Source organism: Palaemon carinicauda, chromosome 8 (genome assembly GCF_036898095.1).
Source record: "Palaemon carinicauda isolate YSFRI2023 chromosome 8, ASM3689809v2, whole genome shotgun sequence".
Classification (NCBI taxonomy): domain Eukaryota; kingdom Metazoa; phylum Arthropoda; class Malacostraca; order Decapoda; family Palaemonidae; genus Palaemon; species Palaemon carinicauda.
In genome coordinates this window covers 131,773,692-131,797,299 of record NC_090732.1, presented here as the reverse complement: position 1 = coordinate 131,797,299, position 23,608 = coordinate 131,773,692, and the positions used below count along the sequence as shown (strand labels likewise).

Here is a 23,608-nt window from a genome sequence, read left to right as displayed (position 1 = left end):
GCATGACTGAGTTTGACAGAATCGTCTTTGTGTTAATTTTGCATATCTATAGCGATTTTTCATTTATATTTCGAGCTATCGTACGTCTGGCAGAAATGGAAGGCATTGGTAGAGTGTAGATGAACGAAATCTACTCTTACAATAACAGAAGCCAAAGTTGCCAAAGATGTATAGAAATTATAATGCATGCGTTTGTTTACTTGATGTTCGTATGTACATTGTGTTTCCACAACGCCTTCGGGAACATTATAGCAAGGCCAATGTTACCCAAGGTTGTAGAAAGAACAAATAGTCAATCATTTTTCCAAACAATGAAAATATAGCAGTCTTTATATGATGACGTCATCCTTATGGCGTCGTCTGTATGACTGAGTTTGACAGGTGCGCAGTTCTCTCTCTCTCTCTCTCTCTCTCTCTCTCTCTCTCTCGAATTATTTACCACTGCCATTTATACAAATACTTTTATTCTCTCTCTCTCTCTCTCTCTCTCTCTCTCTCTCTCTCTCTCTCTCGAATTATTTACCACTGCCATTTATACAAATACTTTTATTCTCTCTCTCTCTCCTCTCTCTCTCTCTCTCTCTCTCTCTCAAATTATTTAAAACTCCCATTTATAGAAATACTATAATAACAATGTTTAACTCTCTCTCTCTCTCTCTCTCTCTCTCTCTCTCTCTCTCTCTCTCATGTTTCGAAATCTCGTACCTCTGGCAGAAATGAAAGGCATTGGTAGAGGGTAGGTGAATGAAAACTACCAGCTACGAAAACATCACAAAGTTTCCAAAGACATATAGAAATTATAATGCATGACTGAGTTTGACAAAATCGTCTTTGTGTGTTAATTTTGCATATCTATAGCGATTTTTCATTTATATTTCGAGCTATCGTACGTCTGGCAGAAATAGAAGGCATTGGTAGAGTGTAGATGAACGAAATCTACTCTTACAATAACAGAAGCCAAAGTTGCCAAAGATGTATAGAAATTATAATGCATGCGTTTGTTTACTTGATGTTCGTATGTACATTGTGTTTCCACAACGCCTTCGAGAACATTATAGCAAGGCCAATGTTACCAAAGGTTGTAGAAAGAACAAATAGTCAATCATTTTTCCAAACAATGAAAATATAGCAGTCTTTATATGATGACGTCATCCTTATGGCGTCGTCAGTATGACTGAGTTTGACAGGTGCGCAGTTCTCTCTCTCTCTCTCTCTCTCTCTCTCTCTCGAATTATTTACCACTGCCATTTATACAAATACTTTTATTCTCTCTCTCTCTCTCTCCTCTCTCTCTCTCTCTCTCTCGAATTATTTAAAACTCCCATTTATACAAATACTATAATAATGTTTAACTCTCTCTCTCTCTCTCTCTCTCTCTCTCTCTCTCTCTCTCTCTTTCTCTCTCTCCTCTCTTTCTCTCTCTCTCTCTCTCTCTCTCGTTTCAAAATCTCGTACCTCTGGCAGAAATGAAAGGCATTGGTAGAGGGTAGGTGAATGAAAACTACCAGCTACGAAAACATCACAAAGTTTCCAAAGACATATAGAAATTATAATGCATGTGTTTATTTACTTGAAGTTTGTATGTTGATTGTGCTCTCACAACGTCCTCTGGAATTTTATAGAAATGATAATGTTACATAAGGTGATAGAAAGAACAAAAAGTAAGTGGAGAACAAGAAAACAGAAGCCAAAGATGTATAGAAGTTATAATGTATGCGTTTGTTTACTTGAAGTTCGTATGTACATTGTGTTTCCACAACGCCCTCTGGAACATTATAGCAAGGCCAATGTTACCTAAGGTTGTAGAAAGAACAAATAGTCAATCATTTTTCCAAACAATGAAAATAGCGGTCTTTAAATGATGACGTCATCCTTATGGCGTCGTCTGTATGACTGAGTTTGACAGATGCGTAGTTCTCTCTCTCTCTCTCTCTCTCTCCTCTCTCTCTCTCTCTCGAATTATATACCACTGCCATTTATACAAATACTTTTATTCTCTCTCTCTCTCTCCAATTATTAAAAACTCCCATTTATACAAATACTATAATAACAACGTTCAACTCTCTCTCTCTCTCTCTCTCTCTCTCTCTCTCTAAATTTGAACTGTCATCTATATCAGCCAAAGGCTCTCTCTCTCTCTCTCTCTCTCTCTCTCTCTCTCTCTCTCTCTCTCTCTCTCATGTTTCGAAATCTCGTACCTCTGGCAGAAATGAAAGGCATTGGTAGAGGGTAGGTGAATGAAAACTACCAGCTACGAAAAAATCACAAAGTTTCCAAAGACATATAGAAATTATAATGCATGTGTTTATTTACTTGAAGTTCGTATGTTGATTGTGCTTTCACAACGTCCTCTGGAATTTCATAGCAATGCCAATGTTATATAAGGTGATAGAAAGAACAAAAAGTAAGTGGAGAACAAGAAAAAAGAACCAAGAAAGAGGGAAACATGGATAAGAGTACAAAGGTGAAACCTGCTAACTAAAACACTGGCAACAATTAGAGATCGCTGGCAACTCATAACATAGGAATAGTAAACTGAGGGTTCAAATACCTCCTTTAGGGTGCATTTATGTAGGAATGAACAAGTTATCATAATAATATTATCTTGATTTCTTCTAGAAAAGAAGCGAAAGCTTGCTGCAAATCTTTGGGAGCTCATAACTCAAAAACATACTTATTCCCACTTAAGTACATTTTCTCACTTATTTGTTGTTCGATATTAGAGAAAAAGATATCGTTGAAAAGAAGAATAAAAATCCCACAATTCTGTCAGACAAAATTTTGATTCTCGTTTTACATTTTTTTTCACGATTATTTTCCGTCTAGACGAGGAAAAAAAAATAAAAATTCATTAAAAAAAACAGAAAGGAAAATCAAAATTCTGTCTGACAGAATTGTTCGGTTGTTAGAGTAGTTTTTATGGTATAAGTTTCAATACAATTGGTATTATAGTAGTGGGGAAAAATGTACCTAAATATTTTTTTAAAATCATGATTTTTGCTCATAAATCCAAAAGTTTTTGATCAAATTACTTGAAATTCTTATATGATGAAGGTATTATATATGTCTAAAACATATATAGAAATTGTGTAATTTGGATCATTAGAAAAAAAAATGGCGGACAGTCCCCTTAACATGGATGAGACCGGCTTGTTTTGGAAGAGAATGCCGTCGCGAACTTTCCTGTTCAAAGAGGAAGCCAAAGCCTCTGGCTTTAAAGCATTCAAGGATCGCGTTACCCTCGTGATGTGTGGCAATGCTGCTGGATTTTTGCTAAAGCCGGGGCTTATTTATAAGTCGAAAAATCCTCGCGCTTTGAAAAATAAGAATAAGAATCTCCTTCCCCGTGTACTGGATGCATAATCCAAAAGCATGGATTAAAAAGATGCTGACCTCCAACTGGTTCCACCAGTGTTTCATCCCGCAAGTCAATGAATATCTCGTAGAGAAGGGCTTGCCATTCAAGATCCTTCTCCTTATGGATAACGCTGGTGGACACGCAACTGACCTGTCGCGTGAGGGCGTTCAGGTTGAGTTCCTGCCACCCAACACCACGTCATTAATTCAACCGATGGACCAGGGGGTTATCAGGGCGTTCAAGGCCCTCTACACGAAGAATACCTTGGCGGACCTCGTTGCGTGTGTGGATGCTGCCCAAGATGATGAGGATGAAGATTTTAACTTGAAGGCGTACTGGCGGCAGTACACCATAGCCATGTGCCTGAAGAATATTCAGAAGGCACTGCAAGAGATGAAACCTGCAACTGTGAATGCGAGCTGGAAGAAGTTGTGGCCCCAGATTGTTTACGACGACGAGGGATTTACACCTGCTGAGATTCAACACTCTGCAATACGGAAATCTGTGCAGTTGGCTGCCATAATTGGAGGTGACGGGTTTGGCGACATGACGACTGAAGACGTCGACGAGTTGTTGGACTGCCATTCCCAGCCGCTAACTGACGCAGACCTAGAAGACCTGACGAAATCGGCAAGCGAAGAAGAGAGTGAAACCCAGGAAGAGACCCAAGAAAATGTTGAAGAAACGGGCTTACCACTAGAACGGCTTGCCAAGGTCTGCAACCATATAAAGGAGGTGAAAGAAATGTTGCAAGAGTGGGACGAGGATATGGTTCGTTCTATGCAATTCTCCAACAAGGTCAATGACATCATAACTCCCTACAGGATGCTCTTAGATCGAAAAAAGAAGCAGCGGCAGCAACTTCCGATCACAATGTTCTTCCAGCCTTGCAAAAAAGAGCCAGTTCCTCCTGCTAGTACGCCTTCGGAAGAAATTGAAGAAGTTGAAGAGGTGTCCCAGGAAAAGACACCTCCGTCTGAAGACGTAAAATACTATCATTGGCTGCACAGTAGAAGACATCATCAGCTTCATCATCATCATTTCTACTGTGCAGCAAATTCATCGCCATCATCATTCAAGTTTTTCTTGAACTTCTTTCGTGGTGAGTACAGTAACAATCTTTATTTTTTACTTTAATATTCTAACATTTTAATATTTGTGCCTGTTTTATAGTTTAGTACTGTATGCATTAAGTTAAAGGGAAGGTTTTAAAAGTCTACAAGTTGTAACCTATCATATTTTTTTTGTTTAAAATTTACATTTACAGTACGTACGTAAAACAATCTCTCTCTCTCTCTCTCTCTCTCTCTCTCTCTCTCTCTCTCTCTCTCTCTCTCTCTCTCTCTCTCTCTCTCTCTCTCTCTCTCTCTCTCTCTCGTAAATTGATTTTTTTTTGTTTAAAATTTACATTTACAGTACATACGTAAAACAATCTCTCTCTCTCTCTCTCTCTCTCTCTCTCTCTCTCTCTCACTCTCTCTCTCTCTCTCTCGTAAATTGTTTTCCTGCTTTGCTACGTACAATATGTACTGTACTGTATGATTTTATATAGATACGGTAAATTATATTTGTAATAACATATTTTGTAAATGCTTTTACTGTAAATATCATTATTTATCACTTTCATCATGCGTGTTAAATGCCTTGTTTGTTCTGAGCGTGGTTGTTTACTGAGCGTACAGTACTTTATGACGCCGTCGTTTCAGGCGGCGTCATAAAGAAAAACATTTCATTTGGAAGTCCTACGAAAAATTAAGTAAAACATTGGTAATAACAAAATCAACATACTGTATAATCAATATAATCGATGCAAAAACTAACCTATACATATATGTGTACACTAAATGAGTTTGTTTCTTCATTATGATCAGAGATGAACGTAAACAAAACATTGGTTGCCATTTTTTATCGTGCTTTTTAGCGTGTTTAGGAAACGCATGATATAAAATCGCCTTTAATATTTGTGCCTGTTTTAGTTTAGGGTACTGTAGTACATGCATTGTGTTCTGTACATTAAAGGGTAGTTTGTTAACAGTACTACGTACAAGGGAAGGTTTTAAAAGTCCGAATATACATGTTAAATAAATAGGTAAATATGGTGTCACTACTTCGCGGATTTTCACCTATCGCGGCCGGGTCTGGAACCTATCTACCGCGATAAACGAGGGTTCACTGTAAACATAAAGTATGTTTTACATATATATAAAGTATAAGAAAAAGTAAGTAAAAGACAAAAAGCATTAATGGCTGTCAAAGCGAGGGTGGAAGCAGACACGTCTGCTCATCACCCGAGCCAAAAGCAAAGTGAACTAGTTCACCGGTGTGTGAGGGGGGAGGAGTAGCTAGCTACCCGTCCCCTACCACTCGCTAACTAGCGAGGGGGTAGTAAACCCTCGTTAAAATTCTAATGGTTTGTCATTTCAGCTACGCCGAAAGTAATACCCTATTTAAATAGCGTGGCTTGTATTTCGGTTGCGGAACAAACAAAATTTTAGACCATGAAAATTTTGATATTTTAGCCTTCTGGAAGCTTGCCAGAAGGCTAAAATCACTGGATACAATTATTATTATTATCAGAATCATTATAGTGGTTGGATGGAGTCTCACGAGTTTTACGTATTTTGTGTATGTGTTGCAAATGGGCCGGAGTGACAAGAGTTACTTTAGCCCTTAACAAAAGTTGTAGTCGGCAATATTGGATCGTTATAAACCCTGAGTCATAATCCCAAGTACAACAAGAACCATATTAATCAGCATTCTCAGAACCAGTTTAAGCAATTAAGTCTGATATCAGCCTAAACACCAAAAGAGGGTAAGAGCAAACATGCATAGACCACATATTCACCAATAAAACATCTTTGAAGCATTCTAAGACAAAATGTGAGACTGAAAATTTTAAGATTTTAGCCTTCTGGAGAGCTTACCAGAAGGCTAAAATTACTGGCTACAATTATTATCACTATTAAAATCATTATAGTGGTTGGATGGAGTCGCAAGAGTTTCACGTATTTTGTGTATGTGTAAAACTATTGTCAAACTTAACCATGGCTTGGCAGCTGTAAGTCGTGACTCAGTTGCGAATGAGCCAGAGTGACAAGAGTTACTTTAGCCTTTAACAGAAGCTGTAGTCAGTAATATTGTTTCATTATAAACTCTGAGTCATAGACCCAAGTAAAACGAGAACCATGTTAATCAGCACTCTCAGCACCAGTCTAAGTAACCTATGACCAAAGCCTAAATGTTTAAGGACCAATGTCAGGCACAAAAGGAAATAGTAACATGGTCTCTGTAACAATATTACCCTGCTAGTTAGCCAGAAAAACTGGATGGCAAGATCCACCCTTCCAATCATACTCTCTCAAGGAAGGAATGAACCAGACATGCAGCTGAGTAAAGGGTAATAACAGATAACAAGCACACTTAAAATAAGAATGTGAGCATTCTTCCAGTGCTCAGCTCCTGTACAGGGACTAGAGACAAGTGTCTCTCCCAGGCATTTATAGAAAATCCAATAGAAATTATCTAAAAGAAACTCCGACACCATTACCCATCTCTTAACTACCTCTTGAATCGATAAAAAAAACTTAAAGTTCATGAAGAAGAGGCAGAACTTGAAAACATCTATCCTTCCCACGTCTCAATTAGGCCTTCGTTATCGTTTCCTCAGCAGCAGCTGTATTATTAGAGGGCTCTGACAGCATTAGGAATAAAAAAAAGAATAACTCAAAACAATAATAATTCCTTCACAATCACAGACAACATCCATGACTAATAGAGAAGCAACCAAGATGTCTTTATTTAATACCAGCCAAAGAAATAGGGAGGGGACAACAAGGCGAGTGGAAGGTATTCCCCTTCACTCAGTTAAAAAACTTTAATAACCACAATCTAGATGTTGTCAGAGATACTCGTAAAATGATGGAAATGTTTATATCCCAATCTTGATAATTTATTCAGTAAAATAGTTTGCACAACAAGAAAATAATGCAGCACTATAACTATTGTACTGTTTTCAAATACATTATGTCCAAAAATATGAGACACCTGCTCTGAATTCATATAAAATTAATATTATAGTAATACAGTATTCAAAGATGCAAAGAAACATGCACAGTAATTGGTCTTATAATTCAGAAAAAGTTATGTTAACATGGACAGTATTGACAAGCTAACATTTTTTCATAGTCCAACCACCCATTTTCCCATCTTAAGTAAAGTCCAAAAATATATGGGCAAAATCTTTTGAAAACATTTGAAGATTTCAGTACCTGGTCATATAGATGAACAATAACAGTCACGCCCTTGTCTTCTTTGTCAATTGCATCCAAAAATGAGTTTCCATCTTCAAGAGATATCAGACGACCAAATTGGGTTCTGAAAAAAAGAAGGCATCTGTCATTGAAGTCAAGATCACAGAGAATTACAAGATTTAAAATCGGGACCATAATCTAGTTTGGCTAGAGCAGTTTTGAAGAGAGTATCAAAAAATGAAAGAGATTCTACCTAAACATCAACATAATCATTATTTACCACTTACATTTCGAAGTAATATTTTCCTAACATGGTTATATTTAAATTGAATTCTCTCCATTACCTTCTGTCTTATGCACTTCCTAACAGAATTCCCATCTGGTAAAAGTTTTCTTTTACGCCTTTTCTTAATTGATTATCGGGGCCTTACTAGTGGTCTTTTTCCAGCTATGTCAATATTCATACCTTCTGATGAACTGTTCCTCACTTATCACATATTAAAACTTCTTAATCTTTGATTTTTCAATCTGATTTCCAGTAACTGGAAAAGAAACTTCTTGGCAAATTTCTAATTTATGTAATGGTTTTTGATGCATGCTCTATCCATGAATCTCAGTACTCTATAGTCAGATTTTTTTTTTAAATATTCTATTTTTTTAGCGTTAGTACCCATGACCCTGTCTAAAGAGTAGTACAGACATATATGCATGCTGTATATTTTGGCAGTCAGTCACCTTGAGATAAAATCAGGCCATAAATTTTGGTTAATTTCTATAGCTTCGTTTTATACAAAATAATCTAAGGGACTTTCCAAATAAAAAAGCTCAATACTGTACAGTATAACATACAGTATTCATATCAATCTCTATAGAACTACAATACATAGATGAGACCATTTCCCTTATCCAAGACTTTTACCATATATAAATCATGAGATAAGTACAAATGCTCAAACTGTTTAGAACAGTTCCAATAACTAATGGAATAGCAGTCCATCATCACTGATGACTATATGTAAAGTTCATCAATATATGATAAATGTAGTGAGAATATTTCTCAGACTTGATGCCAATACTCCCGATGTCTGTGAGTATCAACATGGTTCACCAGGCCAATCTTGATCTTGCATACCTTGCCTCATATCAAACATCAGATGAGGATTTAGGAAAATTTTTAAGGTGAGGTGTGCACACAACCCAACCCATTGTTAACATTCATTCCCCAGACCATAAGTTGCAAGCAAGGTTTCCAGGTCAGCAGGTGGAATTTTGTATTTCTTTAAGGTTAACTTGAACCGGTAGTTGTATTTCTTTTTCAGTCTGCTCGGTCTTAGGTGGCCACTTTTAAGTTGTATGTATAAAATTAATTTTGGGAGCCATTCTCCATGCATACGGATCACATGACCAAGCCAGCGTAATTGAAGTTTGGTGAACATGATCTCTATGCTTGTGCATTCCCTTCATTCTAGAATATGTGTATTGATTACGATCTTTCTAGTGAGGCCCATAATTTTCTGCATACAGGAAATGTGAAAATGTTCTAGCTGATTGAAAATGCATCAGTATAGACTCCAGACCTCTACACTATAGAGAACAATTGAGACACATATTGCTCTATACTCTTGAATTTTAGTGGTCAGTCTTGGGTGTTTGTTCTGGAAAACCCTGGTCCTTAGCAACCTAAAAGCAAGTGATGCCCTGTTTATCTTATCTAGTATGTCTTCATTGATCTCAGTAACTGATGAACAACACTAACAAGGGACTTGAAAAAAGGCACCATCTGTAGTTGTATACTTCTGTATTCCTTATGTAATTATCCAAAAAGGCTAAAAGGTTTCTTACATTTTTCCCTCTTTACCTATTTCATTTTTTATTTTACTGTTCATTTCAGTCAATGTTTACTCAATGCTGTATAGCATTACTCCCATCTTTACTCAGTATTATATTTATTTCTTTTATTATTCTTTATCAATCTTGCTCCCTTTTCATCAGTATTTCTCACTATATTCTATCTGTATTAATCATGTTCCATGCATATTCTATGTAGATAAATTTACTGGATTAATTTTTTTAATAAATTTATCTCCTCATCTTTCCCTTATAGCATACTATATGAGAGAGAGAGAGAGAGAGAGAGAGAGAGAGAGAGAGAGAGAGAGAATGGTACTGAGTAGCATTCTATCCACCCATAACTGGTGAGACTAAGTGTCATTTTACATAGGATAATACACCTAATAATCAATGGATTGTAATGAACAAACTTTCAGAAAGGTAGTTAGTTGTAAAGGTTAGGGAACTTTCAAATTTATATATGAAACAACCCTCATTTATTATAGCAAATTACTATCTGATAAGGAAAGATGATTGAAACTATAAGCAGTGAGTTTGGGTGTTGAAGCTTTGAGTCTTTTTTTTTTTTTTTTTTCCTGACTTCCCCGTGGCAGAGAACTTGATACGAAGTAATTATAAAAAGTTAAACATGAAAAACATAAGTAGCGTAAGGATACTGATAATCGATCAGTGATCACAGGGTCGTTTGTATGAGGAATCTAAAAAGGATAAAATATTACCGGTTACATAAGGCCATTTCAGCCAGAAGCCTACTAACTTCAAAAATAATTATGTAATTACGAACAATTAAATCTAGCATAAAATGTACCATATGACAATCTTAATATTTGGCAATGGAAAATCATTGTAACTTACTTCATTGATGTGTTAGCCATCATTTCTTCCATTCGCTTGGATATATACTGATGTAAGAATTCATCATCGATAAGGGCATCTACATCATCCTCCTCTTTCTTGTCTTTTTCTTTTTCATCATCAAGCTGAGAAATTAAAAAAAAAAAATTGATGTGTCACATCAGGAAACATGAATAAATGTATACAATGATCAAAAAGTATATATTTATAACACAAACTAAGTTTTTCCTATACAAACCTATTGGCCATATTGCAGACCCAAAGTCTCTCAAAAACACTGTTTGTCAGTCAGACGTAACAAGAACATAGTGTCATCACACACAAAACTAAAGTTAAATATTAAAGAATAATAACCTCATTTTCTATGGAAACTAATCTACAGTACCAAGATTTGAGGGATAGGGAAAAGGCCATTCGTTTTATGACTGATGGAATAAAAAAATCTGTAATTCTTAAAGTAAATTACTTTTTTCCAAGATATAAAATCTTGAAAGTCTGCTAAATCATAAACTGTTACTCATGCAACCTAGTTTGGATATTGCAGCATGTTAACAACTTATATGTAGTTTCAAGAGGGAAGTGTGTGAGCGGGATAAGTAATTATCCACTCACCTCTCTATACACCTGTTTTTTCCTCTGGTAATTTATGATTGGAGGTGAAATTATGAAATTATGATAAATGACTTTAGGTTTATACTTCCCAGAAAAATTCAATTTACTTAAAATCACAAATAAAGATCTTGATTTTTCATACATGAGACTGACTCCCTTCATGGGAAGGTTTTTCTTGTGGAGCTTATGGTTGTTGATCTAATAATATTAAAAATAGCAAGCTTCTAATTTATGTGCCTAAGCAAGATAAATGGGACTCCTGTAACTACCTACACAGACTGGAATATGAAAAGCAGATACAGTACAGCAATGCACTGTTCAAGAGTTTGTTATAAATAGACAGTTTCATGGTAACTATATCCCCTCTCAAACCTATCCCTTCTATCTGTGTACAGGCTATCTAAGTAATTAAGTAAAAATTATCATTGTGATTAAATCCAAATGACAATAAAAGCAGTTACACTGCCACCCGTGGAAGAATTAATTTTCAAAAAATAGCCCTTGGATAGGTGCTCTAATATGTTATTCATCTCAATCTGGCAAGAAACAGCGAATAAATGTGTGGGCTGTTTAGAGTTTTGAATAGAAATACCACATGGAGAAAAGTAAGCTCTCCAACTATTCACTCCACTATGGTGAATTTGAAGAGAGATGCCTTTTTTTATAGACCTCAGGCAGCTAATTAATGACATGAGCAGCTACCACAAGTCTGCCAGGGACCAGACTCCAGGCCCTGGTACCTTATTCACTGATAAGTTCCTCCTGAAACTGATGAAAGATGCAATTCCAAGAACTTAGTGAACTCATTTGGGTTATAGACTAGTCCTCCTTGCCTGATTACTAATAATCTTTTATTTTATCACCTCACAAAACCAAAATGAAATACTGTTCTTGGACACCTCTCCTTTTTCCTGCCAATGCTAACAAACATCCACACTTTACACTTGAGTTCTGTTTAGACAACACAGAAAAACTCACACTGGGAGCAAAAGCACCTTTGTCTCAATCATTGATCATGAAGCCCAAGAGAGATGTGATACAGAAACTCTTAAACTCAACTGATGGGTTCTGAGTTTTTTTCTAAACTTAGAAAATGGAAAGAGAATGAGTGTACTCCTTCTTCTAAATTGCGAACTTTGAATATGAGACCACGAAGCTTGCCCTTCAACTTTATTTATCTCTTTGTTTCCTTTCATCACTAGGCTAGTTTTCCCTGTTGAAGCTCTTAGGCTTATAGCATCTTGCTTTTCCATCTAGGGTTGCAGTTTAGCTAGTAATCATAAAAATAATAATAATAATATGATATTTTAATTATAAAATAAATTTTTGAATATACTTACCCGGTGAATATATAATAGCTGCTACTCAGCGGCTCGACAGAAAAAATACTCAAAAAACTCGCGAGCGATCGCTATGAAGGTTGCGGGTGTGCCCACCAGCGCCAACTACCGGCCAGATACCACTCTTGCATGTAAACAAACCCTTCAATTCTTCTCGTCCCGCTGCGTCTCTATTGGGGAGGAAGGGAGGGCCTTTAATATGTTATTTTCATTAGTAAAATAAATTTTTGAATATACTTACCCGATGATCATGTAGCTGTCAACTCTGTTGCCCGACAGAAATCTACGGTCGGGATACGCCAGCGATCGCTATACAGGTGGGGGTGTACACAACAGCGCCATCTGTGGTCAGGTACTCCAGTACTTCTTGTCAACACCACCTCAATTTTTTCCTCGGTCCACTGGTTCTCTATGGGGAGGAAGGGTGGGTCAATTAAATCATGATCATCGGGTAAGTATATTCAAAAATTTATTTTACTAATGAAAATAACATTTTTCAATATCAATCTTACCCGATGATCATGTAGCTGATTCACACCCAGGGTGGTGGGTGGAGACCAGCATACATGTTAACAAAGAAGCTAAGTATCCCGTATTTCATTTTATTAGTTATTCAAAAATAACATAAAATAAATAAGTACCTGGTAAGGAAGACGACTTGAACCATTACTCTGCCTTTATTAAGTACGTCTTCCTTACTGAGCGTAGCGGTCCTCTTAGGATGCTGAACGACTCTTAGGTGCTGAAGTATAAAGGGCTGCAACCCATACTAAAGGACCTCATCACAACCTTTAACCTCGGCGCTTCTCAAGAAAGAATTGACCACCCGCCAAATCAACAAGGATGTGGAAGGCTTCTTAGCCGACCGTACAACCCATAAAAAGTATTCAAGAGAAAGGTTAAAAAGGTTATGGGATTATGGGAATGTAGTGGCTGAGCCCCCGCCTACTACTGCATTCGTTGCTACGAATGGTCCCAGGGTGTAGCAGTTCTCGTAAAGAGACTGGACATCTTTGAGATAGAATGATGCGAACACTGACTTGCTTCTCCAATAGGTTGCATCCATAACACTCTGCAGAGAACGGTTCTGTTTGAAGGCCACTGAAGTAGCCACAGCTCTCACTTCATGTGTCCTTACCTTCAGCAAAGCAAGGTCTTCTTCCTTCAGATGAGAATGTGCTTCCCTAATCAGAAGCCTGATTTAGTAAGAAACTGAGTTCTTAGACCTTGGAAGAGAAGGCTTCTTGATAGCACACCATAAGGCTTCTGATTGTCCTCGTAAAGGTTATGACCTTTTTAGATAGTACCTAAGAGCTCTAACTGGGCAAAGTACTCTCTCCAGTTCGTTCCCCACCAAGTTGGACAGGCTTGGGATCTCGAACGACTTAGGCCAAGGACGTGAAGGAAGCTCGTTTTAGCAAAAACCCGAGCTGCAAGGAACATGTAGCCGTTTCAGATGTGAAAACTATGTTCCTGCTGAAGGCGTGGATCTCACTGACTCTTTTAGCTGTTGTCAAGCACACGAGGAAAAGAGTTTTTAATGTGAGGTCCTTAAAAGAGGCTGATTGGAGAGGTTCAAATCTTGATGACATAAGGAACCTTAGGACCACGTCTAGATTCCAGCCTGGAGTGGACAAACGACGTTCCTTTGAGGTCTCAAAAGACCTAGGGAGGTCCTGTAGATCTTTGTTGGTGGAAGATCCAAGCCTCTGTGGCGGAAAACCGCTGCCAACATACTTCTGTAACCCTTGATCGTAGGAGCTGAAAGGGATCTTACGTTCCTTAGATGTAACAGGAAGTCAGCAATCTGGGTTACAGTGGTACTGGTTGAGGAAACTGCATTGGCCTTGTACCAGCTTCGGAAGACTTCCCCTTTAGACTGATAGACTCTGAGAGCGGATGTCCTCCTTGCTCTGGCAATCGCTCTGGCTGCCTCCTTCGAAAAGCCCCTAGCTCTTGAGAGTCTTTCGAAAGTCTGAAGGCAGTCAGACGAAGAGCGTGGAGGTTTGGGTGTACCTTCTTTACGTGAGGTTGACGTAGAAGGTCCACTCCTAGAGGAAGAGTCCTGGGAATGTCGACCAGCCATTGCAGTACCTCTATGAACCATTCTCTCGCGGGCCAGAGGGGAGCAACCAACGTCAGCCGTGTCCCTTTGCTAGAGGCGAACTTCTGAAGTACCCTGTTGACAATCTTGAACGGCGGGAATGCATACAGGTCGAGATGGGACCAATCCCGCAGAAAAGCATCCACGTGAACTGCTGCTGGGTCTGGAATCGGAGAACAATACAACGGGAGCCTCTAGGTTATCGAGGTAGCGAACAGATCTATGGTTGGCTGACCCCACAGGGCCCAAAGTCTGCTGCAAACATTCTTGTGAAGGGTCCACTCTGTGGGGATGACCTGACCCTTCCGGCTGAGGCGATCTGCCATGACATTCATATCGCCCTGAATGAACCTCGTTACCAGCGTGAGCTTTCGATCTTTTGACCAGATGAGGAGGTCCCTTGCGATCTAGAACAACTTCCACGAATGAGTCCCTCCCTGCTTGGAGAAGTAAGCCAAGGCTGTGGTGTTGTCAGAGTCCACCTCCACCACTTTGTTAAGCTGGAGGGATGGAGGTACTTGAAGTTTATAAAGGCCAGATGAACCGCCAACAGCTCCTTGCAATTGATGTGAAGTGTCCTTTGCTCATGATTCCATGTTCCCGAGCATTCCTGTCCGTCCAAAGTCGCACCCCAGCCCGTGTCTGATGCGTCAGAGAAGAGACGGCGGTCGGGTTTCTGAACAGCCAAAGGTAGAGTTCCTTGAGAAGAAAGCTGTTCTTTCACCACGTTAGAGTAGACCCCCTCTCTTCGGAAACAGGAACTGAGACCGTCTCTAGCGTCATGTCCTTTATCCAGTGAGCAGCTAGATGATACTGAAGGGGGCGGAGGTGGAGTCTCCCTAACTCGATGAACAGGGCCAGCGATGAAAGTGTCCCTGTTAGACTCATCCACTACCTGACTGAGCATCGGTTCCTTCTCAGCATGCTCTGGATGCATTCTAGGGCTTGGTAGATCCTTGGGGCCGACGGAAAAGCCCGAAAAGCTCGACTCTGAACCTCCATACCCAGGTAGACAATGGTCTGGGATGGGACGAGCTGGGACTCCTCTAAATTGACCAGGAGGCCCAGTTCCTTGGTCAGATCCATAGTCCATCTGAGAATCTCCAGACAGCGACGACTTGTGGGAGCTCTTAAAAGCCAGTCGTCTGACGGAGCCGGACACAAGATCATGGTACTGCTGCACAGTCTGTGAACTGTCAACCATGGGGAAGCGAGGAAGTACAGCGACAACCCGAAACTGTCTAGACTGACTGGGTAGTACAGACAATTCCTTATCGGGTTGCTGAGGTTGCCGCACTGCGTCACAACAAGTCACTTCTGCTGGTTGTTGAACGTCTTCCCAGTGACACACTGACTCCGTAAACAAAAAATCCTCTAACAAGGACTAAGCTTGGACTGCATGTCTTGCAACAAAGCTCAAGGTCTATGGGAGCAGGCGTGGCAACAGACGGGGTTAGCGACTGAAGCGGAACCATTACCCTCCCTGGAAGCATGTTATGCTTAAATAAAAGTCCATAGGAGGCTAAGCAGCTTAAGGCTCCTCTCCAAATGACAGAGTCCTCAAGGGAATATCAGAAGGAGGGAGAATAGCACTTTCTCATCTACAGGAACCATATCCGAGAAAAGCTAAGTTCTCTCAGTGAGGGTTTCACTGGTGAAAAAGCAGCAGACCAGAAGGCAACGTTATGAAACTGCTTGACAGTCTTGTGAGTTGGCAACAACCAAAGATGTGTGACTGAGGAGCATGCGGTAAGGTATGCAGAGCATGCTGTAAGGTATGCACATGCTGTAAGGTATGCAGAGCATGCTGTATGTAGAGCATGCTGTAAGGTCTGCAGAGCATGTTGCATGGCATGCGGCTTATGCTGCATGGGATGAGGCTCATGCTGCATGGGATGAGGCTCATGCTGCATGGTATGAGGCTCATGCTGCATGGGATGAGGCTCATGCTGCAAGGGATGAGGCTCATGCCGCATGGGTTGAGGAGGATGCCGCATAGTATGAGGCTCCTGCCTCATGGGTTGAGGAGGTTGCCGCATAGCATGAGGCTCCTCATAGCATGAGGCTCCTGCCTCATGGGTTGAGGAGGATGCCGCATAGCATGAGGCTCCTGCCTCATGGGTTGAGGAGGATGCCGCATAGCATGAGGCTCCTGCCTCATGGGTAGAGGAGGTTGCCTCATAGCATGAGGCTCCTGCCTCATGGGTTGAGGAGGATGCCGCATAGCATGAGGCTCCTCATAGCATGAGGCTCCTGCCTCATGGGTTGAGGAGGATGCCGCATAGCATGAGGCTCCTCATAGCATGAGGCTCCTGCCTCATGGGTTGAGGAGGATGCCGCCTAGCATGAGGCTCCTGCCTCATGGGTTGAGGAGGATGCCGCATAGCATGAGGCTCCTGCCTCATGGGTAGAGGAGGTTGCCGCATAGCATGAGGCTCCTGCCTCATGGGTTGAGGAGGATGCCGCATAGCATGAGGCTCCTCATAGCATGAGGCTACTGCCTCATGGGTAGAGGAGGTTGCCGCATAGCATGAGGCTCCTGCCTCATGGGTTGAGGAGGTTGCCTCATAGTGCTGGAACCCGGCAACTCCCGATGCGGCAACTCACGCATGCAAGCAGGAGGCGCAGCAAGAACATGCGTCTGGCAGGGTGGACTGCGCATCGGAGGTGGAGCTCTCACAGGTGGAGGGTGGGAGCAGGCAGCCGCAGTATCTGCTGAGCGCACAACCTCGGCGGGTTGTAGGTTAACAGGCTACATTGTCAACCTTCCAGCATGATACTCCTGTATGAAGGAGCAAGCTGAGACTGTATAGTCTGCAGCATGGACCACTAGGGTCTATGAAAGACAACAACAAACGGAGCTACTGTCCGTTGAGACTGAGGGTCTAAAACAGCTGGTGCGGCAACAGACGGAGTTACTGCCTGTTGCGGTACCACCTTGCCTCTCTGGGAGGTGTGCAGTTGTCGTACTGCAGCAAGTCCGAACTGACCCAGTGGCAGTGGCTACACCTAGGAGTTGGACTTGCGCGGAAGGGACCGACTTGCACTTAAAAGCTGCAAGATTTGGTCCATGGTTTCTGCGAGAAACCTCTTCCGCAGACGAGGAATAAATGGGCTCTCTCGTCTTTGTGTGGGTGGGGTGATCACGTCGGCTACGTGAGTTGGGTACACCCGAAACCACGGAGGGAAACGTCTGTTCGTCGATCAAGGCCTGATGAACCCATAAGTCCTTCGACGTTACTTCTCCCCTGGGCTTGGGAGCTTGTAAGAGGTCCCAGACTAGGCGAACAACTGGCACGAACAGACGAACCCTCGAACGCAACACTGTAACACTTTGCGCTTATCACTTTATCACTTTTGATTTTCTGTTTGCACTTATTTCACTGAACTCGAAACTTTAAGTGGATTGTACCTGAAACACGCAATTCTATCCTTCATTAAAAGTTAGTAATTGCGAAAACAGTATTACAATGTAACAGAAAAACATAATGAAAGATAAATAATTCAGTGGCTGGAAAAGAGACTAAACACTAGATCAAATAAACTACGTTTAAAATCTCTCACCGCATAAAGCCTGGGAACAAGAATAAAACTCTAGAAACGTTTACCTTCTTCCCCTAAAGAGACTAGGGAGAAGAGCAAAAACGATAACAACGTTACCCGCTTGAACGAAACGTTTATCCTCCTCTCTCTCCCTCCGTCTCTATCTCTCTCTCTCTCTCTCTTGACTTAGAACCTGAGAGATGAGCCCAATTATATATATCGTTAAAACATATTATTGTTAAAGGAAAAAAACTGAAAGATTTCCCAAATAAAAAGTTCCTTTATTAGAATTAAAACCATTTAAGCTAAGAAAGAATGAACAAAACGCTAGAATCGGTTTACTCTTACTGCAACGTGAAACCGTGAATACTCTCTCTCTATCGTAACGATAGAGCGCAAGTTGAACGTTCTGAACGTCAACAACTGCAGAGACAAAACAAAACGTTAGTTCAACTTTGAAAACAGTACGAGACTATCAAAGAAATTCTTTCAAAAACATTAAAATAGCATAAAATCTTAACAGGTAAAAACGAAATGACGGGCTCAATGTTAATTAACTTCGGTTCCAAGAAAAGACCGCCTACTATTAGGAAAGGTCGCATATAAACATAAAAATTAATTTTAATAAGTTTATAATAAAAGGAAGTTAATCGAAGAGGCCTATAAAAGGCGGAGAGATATAAAATAAATCTATAACTTTGTTAAGCAAAATTAAGAAAGAGAGTCTATACTCTCTTCGACACCAACACTTCCGTCTAAGGGAAGGGTCGGCCATTTAAAAGTGAAAGAGAGTTCATACTCTCTTCGTCACCAAAATTAAATCAAATTAATTCCAAAAACTTGCTAAGCTAATGATAAAGCTTCCTGAATAGCGAAGGCTAAACTCTAGAGCAAATACATCACCAAATCGTGAACAATAACTCCAGAATCAACAGCGTATCCATGTAGGTCTAGCCGGTGGCACGACAGAGGAAAAAATTGAGGTGGTGTTGACAAGAAGTACTGGAGTACCTGACCACAGATGGCGCTGTTGTGTACACCCCCACCTGTATAGCGATCGCTGGCGTATCCCGACCGTAGATTTCTGTCGGGCAACAGAGTTGACAGCTACATGATCATCGGGTAAGATTAATATTGAAAATTATATATTCACCGGGTAAGTATATTCAAAAATTTATTTTATAATTAAAATATCATTTTTAAATATTTAACTTAGCCGGTGAATATATAATAGCTGATTCACACCCAAGGCGGTGGGTAGAGACCAGAGTTAATTAAGTTTACAGCGTATAAGCTAAGAGTTTTTTTTTTTTTTTTTGACAGTTATCAATATAACAAAACCAAAATATATAGGTACCTGGTAAGGAAGCTGACTTAAACGATTACTCTGCCTTGTAAGTCTGTCTTCCTCACGGAGCCCAGCGATCCTCTTAGGATGCTGAAAGACTCCCAGGAGCTGAAGTATCAAGGGCTGCAACCCATACAACAGGACCTCATTAAACCCCTAATCTGGGCGCTCTCAAGAAATGACTTTGACCACCAGCCAAATCAACCAGGATGCGAAAGGCTTTTTAGCCTTCCGTACAACCCAAAAAACAATATTAAAAACATTTCAAGAGACAGATTAAAAAGGGTATTGGAATTAGGGTAATGTAGTGGTAGAACCCTCACCCACTACTGCACTCGCTGCAACGAATGGACCCAGTGTGTAGCAGTCCTCGTAAAGAGTCTGGACATCTTTTAAGTAAAATGACGCGAACACTGACTTGCTTCTCCAAAAAGTCGCGTCCATAATACTTTGCAGAGATTTATTTTGCTTGAAGGCCATGGAGGTTGCTATATCTCTAACTTCGTGCGTCTTAACCTTAAGCAAACATCGGTCTTTCTCATTCAAGTGAGAATGAGCTTCTCGTATTAAAAAAATCTGATAAAATATGACAAAGCATTCTTTGACATAGGCAATGAAGGTTTCTTAACTGAGCACCATAATGCCTCAGATTTACCTCGTAATGACTTAGTACGAGCTAAATAGAACTTAAGAGCTCTAACAGGACATAATACTCTTTCCAGTTCGTTGCCTACGATCTCTGATAAGCAAGGAATATCAAAAGATTTAGGCCAAGGACGAGAAGGCAGTTCATTTTTGGCCAGGAAACCAAGTTGAAGTGAACAAGTGGCTTTTTTCTGTAGAAAAGCCGATGTTCTTACTGAAGGCATGAAGTTCACTGACCCTTTTAGCCGAAGCCAAGCACACTAGGTAAAGTGTCTTGAGGGTGAGATCCTTCAGGGAGGCTGAATGTAATGGCTCAAACCTGTCTGACATGAGGAACCTTAGGACCACGTCTAAGTTCCATCCAGGAGTTGCCAAACGACGTTCCTTAGAGGTCTCGAAAGACTTAAGGAGAACTTGGAGATCTTTATTGTTGGAAAGATCTAAGCCTCTATGTCGAAAGACCGAAGCCAACATGCTCCTGTAGCCCTTAATCGTGGGAGCTGAAAGGGAGCGAACCTTTCTCAGATGTAAAAGAAAATCTGCGATTTGGGCTACAGAGGTACTGGACGAGGACACAGATGCTGACTTGCACCAGTCTCGAAAGACTTCCCACTTCGACTGGTATACTCTAATGGTAGAAGCTCTCCTAGCTCTTGCAATCGCACTGGCTGTGTCCTTCGAAAAGCCTCGAGCTCTTGAGAGTCTTTCGATAGTCTGAAGGAAGTCAGACGAAGAGCGGGGAGGCTTTGATGGACATTCTTTACGTGGGGCTGACGTAACAGATCTACCCTTAGAGGAAGACTTCTTGGAAAGTCTACCAGCCATTGAAGTACCTCGGTGAACCACTCTCTCGCGGGCCAGAGGGTAGCAACCAACGTCAACCTTGTCCCTTCGTGAGAGGCGAACTTCTGCAGTACCTTGTTGACTATCTTGAATGGTGGGAATGCATATAAGTCCAGAAAAGACCAATCCAGTAGAAACGCGTCTATGTAGATTGCTTCTGTATCTAGGACTGGAGAGCAATATATTGGTAACCTTTTGGTCAACGAGGAGGCAAAGAGGTCTATGGTGGGTTGACCCCAAGTAGCCCAAAGACTCTTGCCCACGTCCTTGTGGAGGGTCCATTCCGTGGGTATCACCTGACCCCTCCGACTGAGACAGTCTGCCAAGACGTTCAAGTCCCCCTGGATGAATCTCGTCAACAGGGAGATGCCTCGAATTCTTGACCATAAGAGAAGGTCCCTTGTGATCTCGAGCAGCGTGAAGGAGTGTGTGCCTCCTTGCTTGGAGATGTACGCCAAAGCTGTGGTGTTGTCTGAGTTGACCTCTACCACTTAGTTTCGAAGAAGCTTTCGAATATCATCAAGGCCAAGTGGACTGCTAATAGCTCCTTGCCGTTGATGTGCATGCTCTTCTGACTTGAGATCCACAGACCCGAGCATTCCCGACCGTCCAGGGTCGCAACCCCAACCCAAATCCGACGCGTCGGAGAACAACGCGTGGTTTGGGTTCTTGACTGCTAGGGATAGTCCCTCTCTCAGACTGATATTGCTGTCCCACCATTTAGGGCATGCCTTCACTGGTTCAAAGACTGGGATGATACCGTCTCTAACGTCTTGTCCTAGTTCTAGTGAGAGGCTAGATGGAACCAGAGAGGCAGAAGGTGTAGTCTCCCTAGTGAGACAAACTGCTCCAGGGATGAGAGAGTCCCTACGAGACTGTTCCAACTCCTGACTGAACAAACGTTATCTTTTCAGCATTAGTTGGACTTCGAGCAGGGCTTGTTCTAATCGGTGGCAGACGGAAAAGCCCGAAAAAAACTGGACTGCGAATCTCCATCCCCAAATATAGAATAATCTGGGATCAGTAGGGACTTTTAGGTTGACCAAAAGTCCCAACTCCCTGGCCAGACTCAACGTCCAATGTAGATCCTGCAGACAGCGAAGACTGGACGATGCTCTGAGAAGTCAGTCGTCCAAGTACAGGGAGGCTCGGATCCCCGATAGATGGAGGGATTTTGCCACATTCCTCATGAGCCTTGTAAACACGAGAGGAGCAGGACTGAGGCCAAAGCACAGGGCTCGAAACTGGTACCCCACATTCCTGTAAACAAACCTCAGAAACGATTGGGAATCCGGGTGAATAGGAATGTGGAAGTATGCCTCCTGAAGGTCGAGAGAGACCATCCAGCCGCCTTCCATTAATGCTGTCAAGACAGCCTGGTAGACTTCATCGTGAAGTTTGTCTTGACAATGAACACATTGAGCGCACTTGCCTCTTACGTACTCCTGCAGTGAACATGGCTGCCAGATCCTTCGAGCCATCCCTGAGGAACTTGTTCCTGCAGAGAACGTGGCTGTCAGATCATTGGAGCCATCCCAGAAAGCCTTGTTTATGCATGACATAATTGTACAGCAAAACTTCAAACGCTCAAAAAAAGACTCCTAACAGGAGATGGTCTAGCTCTGAAGTCGACCATAAAATCTAGGAGCGTCTCATGGCCAGGTGCCAGGGAGAGTCTATGAGTGTCATATCAGACTCTCGCTCTATAAGCCAGCTTAAAAGTAGGGAAAGCAAAGGCTGTCTCCCCCAAACTCCTCCTGGTGATAAACCAGACGCCTAGCAAACGTAAAGCTCTCTTAGAAGAGCTAGAGAGCACTAGCTTATAAAAACAACGGCTTCGAAGTAGCTAGGTCTAGTGCAAACTCTGACGTTTAAGCGAACGAGGAGCAGCAGTTACAAAAAGATCCGGACAAAGATCCTTAAAAATCATCTAAAATTAAATCTATCTAAAACGAGTTCAAGATTTAAGTTAAAGATAAAACACCTGCACTGCGAAAGCTCAAACCAAAATGAAGTACTTCACCAAATATGTTGAGAAAACTCCAGGTTCTAAAGCGAGGAATGATACGTCTTGTCGTCAACGTCGACAGAGAAGAATTGAAGGGTTTGTTTACATGCAAGAGTGGTATCTGGCCGGTAGTTGGCGCTGGTGGGCACACCCGCAACCTTCATAGCGATCGCTCGCGAGTTTTTTGAGTATGTTTTCTGTCGAGCCGCTGAGTAGCAGCTATTATATATTCACCGGCTAAGTTAAATATTTAAAAAATAATAATAATAATAATAAAGAGGGTAAGAAAACAATATCCAGAGTGGGATCTCTATCTGACATTTTGCTGAAGAGCTCAAAGGACACCTAAGGGAGACTCCAAAGAACAGGACACTTACCACTCTAGAGCCCTGATTTCATGAAGTGGCTAGACTGCTCAAAGCTCCTTATGACCATGAAGACCTCTTCAAAAGAAGATAGATCAATTAAAGAATCTAGTTTAGGATTGGACAATAACCCTTCAACATAGATAGTGATCTGCTGAAGAGAGGCTTTGACCAGAGGGAGATCAATTCCAAATCAACAACAGAAGATTGTTGTTTCACCTCTTACAATATGATATCAGCTAAGGACCTCCTACGATATAGTATCTGCTAAGAACCACTTACAATGTGACATCTACCAAGAACCCCTTACAATATATCTACTAAGAACCCCTTACAATATGACATGTGCTAAGAACCCTTTACAATATGGCATCTGCTAAGAACCCCTTACATTATGACATCTGCTAAGAACCCCTTACAATATGACATCAGCTAAGAACCCCTTATAATATGACATCTACTAACAACCCCTTACAATATGACATC

The 23,608-nt window shown here is 41.1% G+C and overlaps 1 protein-coding gene across 4 annotated transcripts in view; it reads right to left on the bottom strand.

The window, feature by feature from the left end:
- LOC137645943 (phosducin-like protein) overlaps nucleotides 1–23,608 on the bottom strand; it is a 103,999-nt gene that overhangs the window by 61,425 nt on the left and 18,966 nt on the right. For all 4 annotated transcript variants that reach the window (XM_068379012.1, XM_068379015.1, XM_068379014.1 and 1 more), the window contains exons 4-5: nucleotides 10,315–10,439; nucleotides 7,627–7,732 (exon numbers count right to left, since the gene is read on the bottom strand). In XM_068379012.1, coding sequence (XP_068235113.1) covers nucleotides 7,627–7,732; nucleotides 10,315–10,439 — 231 coding nt within the window. The remainder of the gene's footprint in view (nucleotides 1–7,626; nucleotides 7,733–10,314; nucleotides 10,440–23,608) is intronic.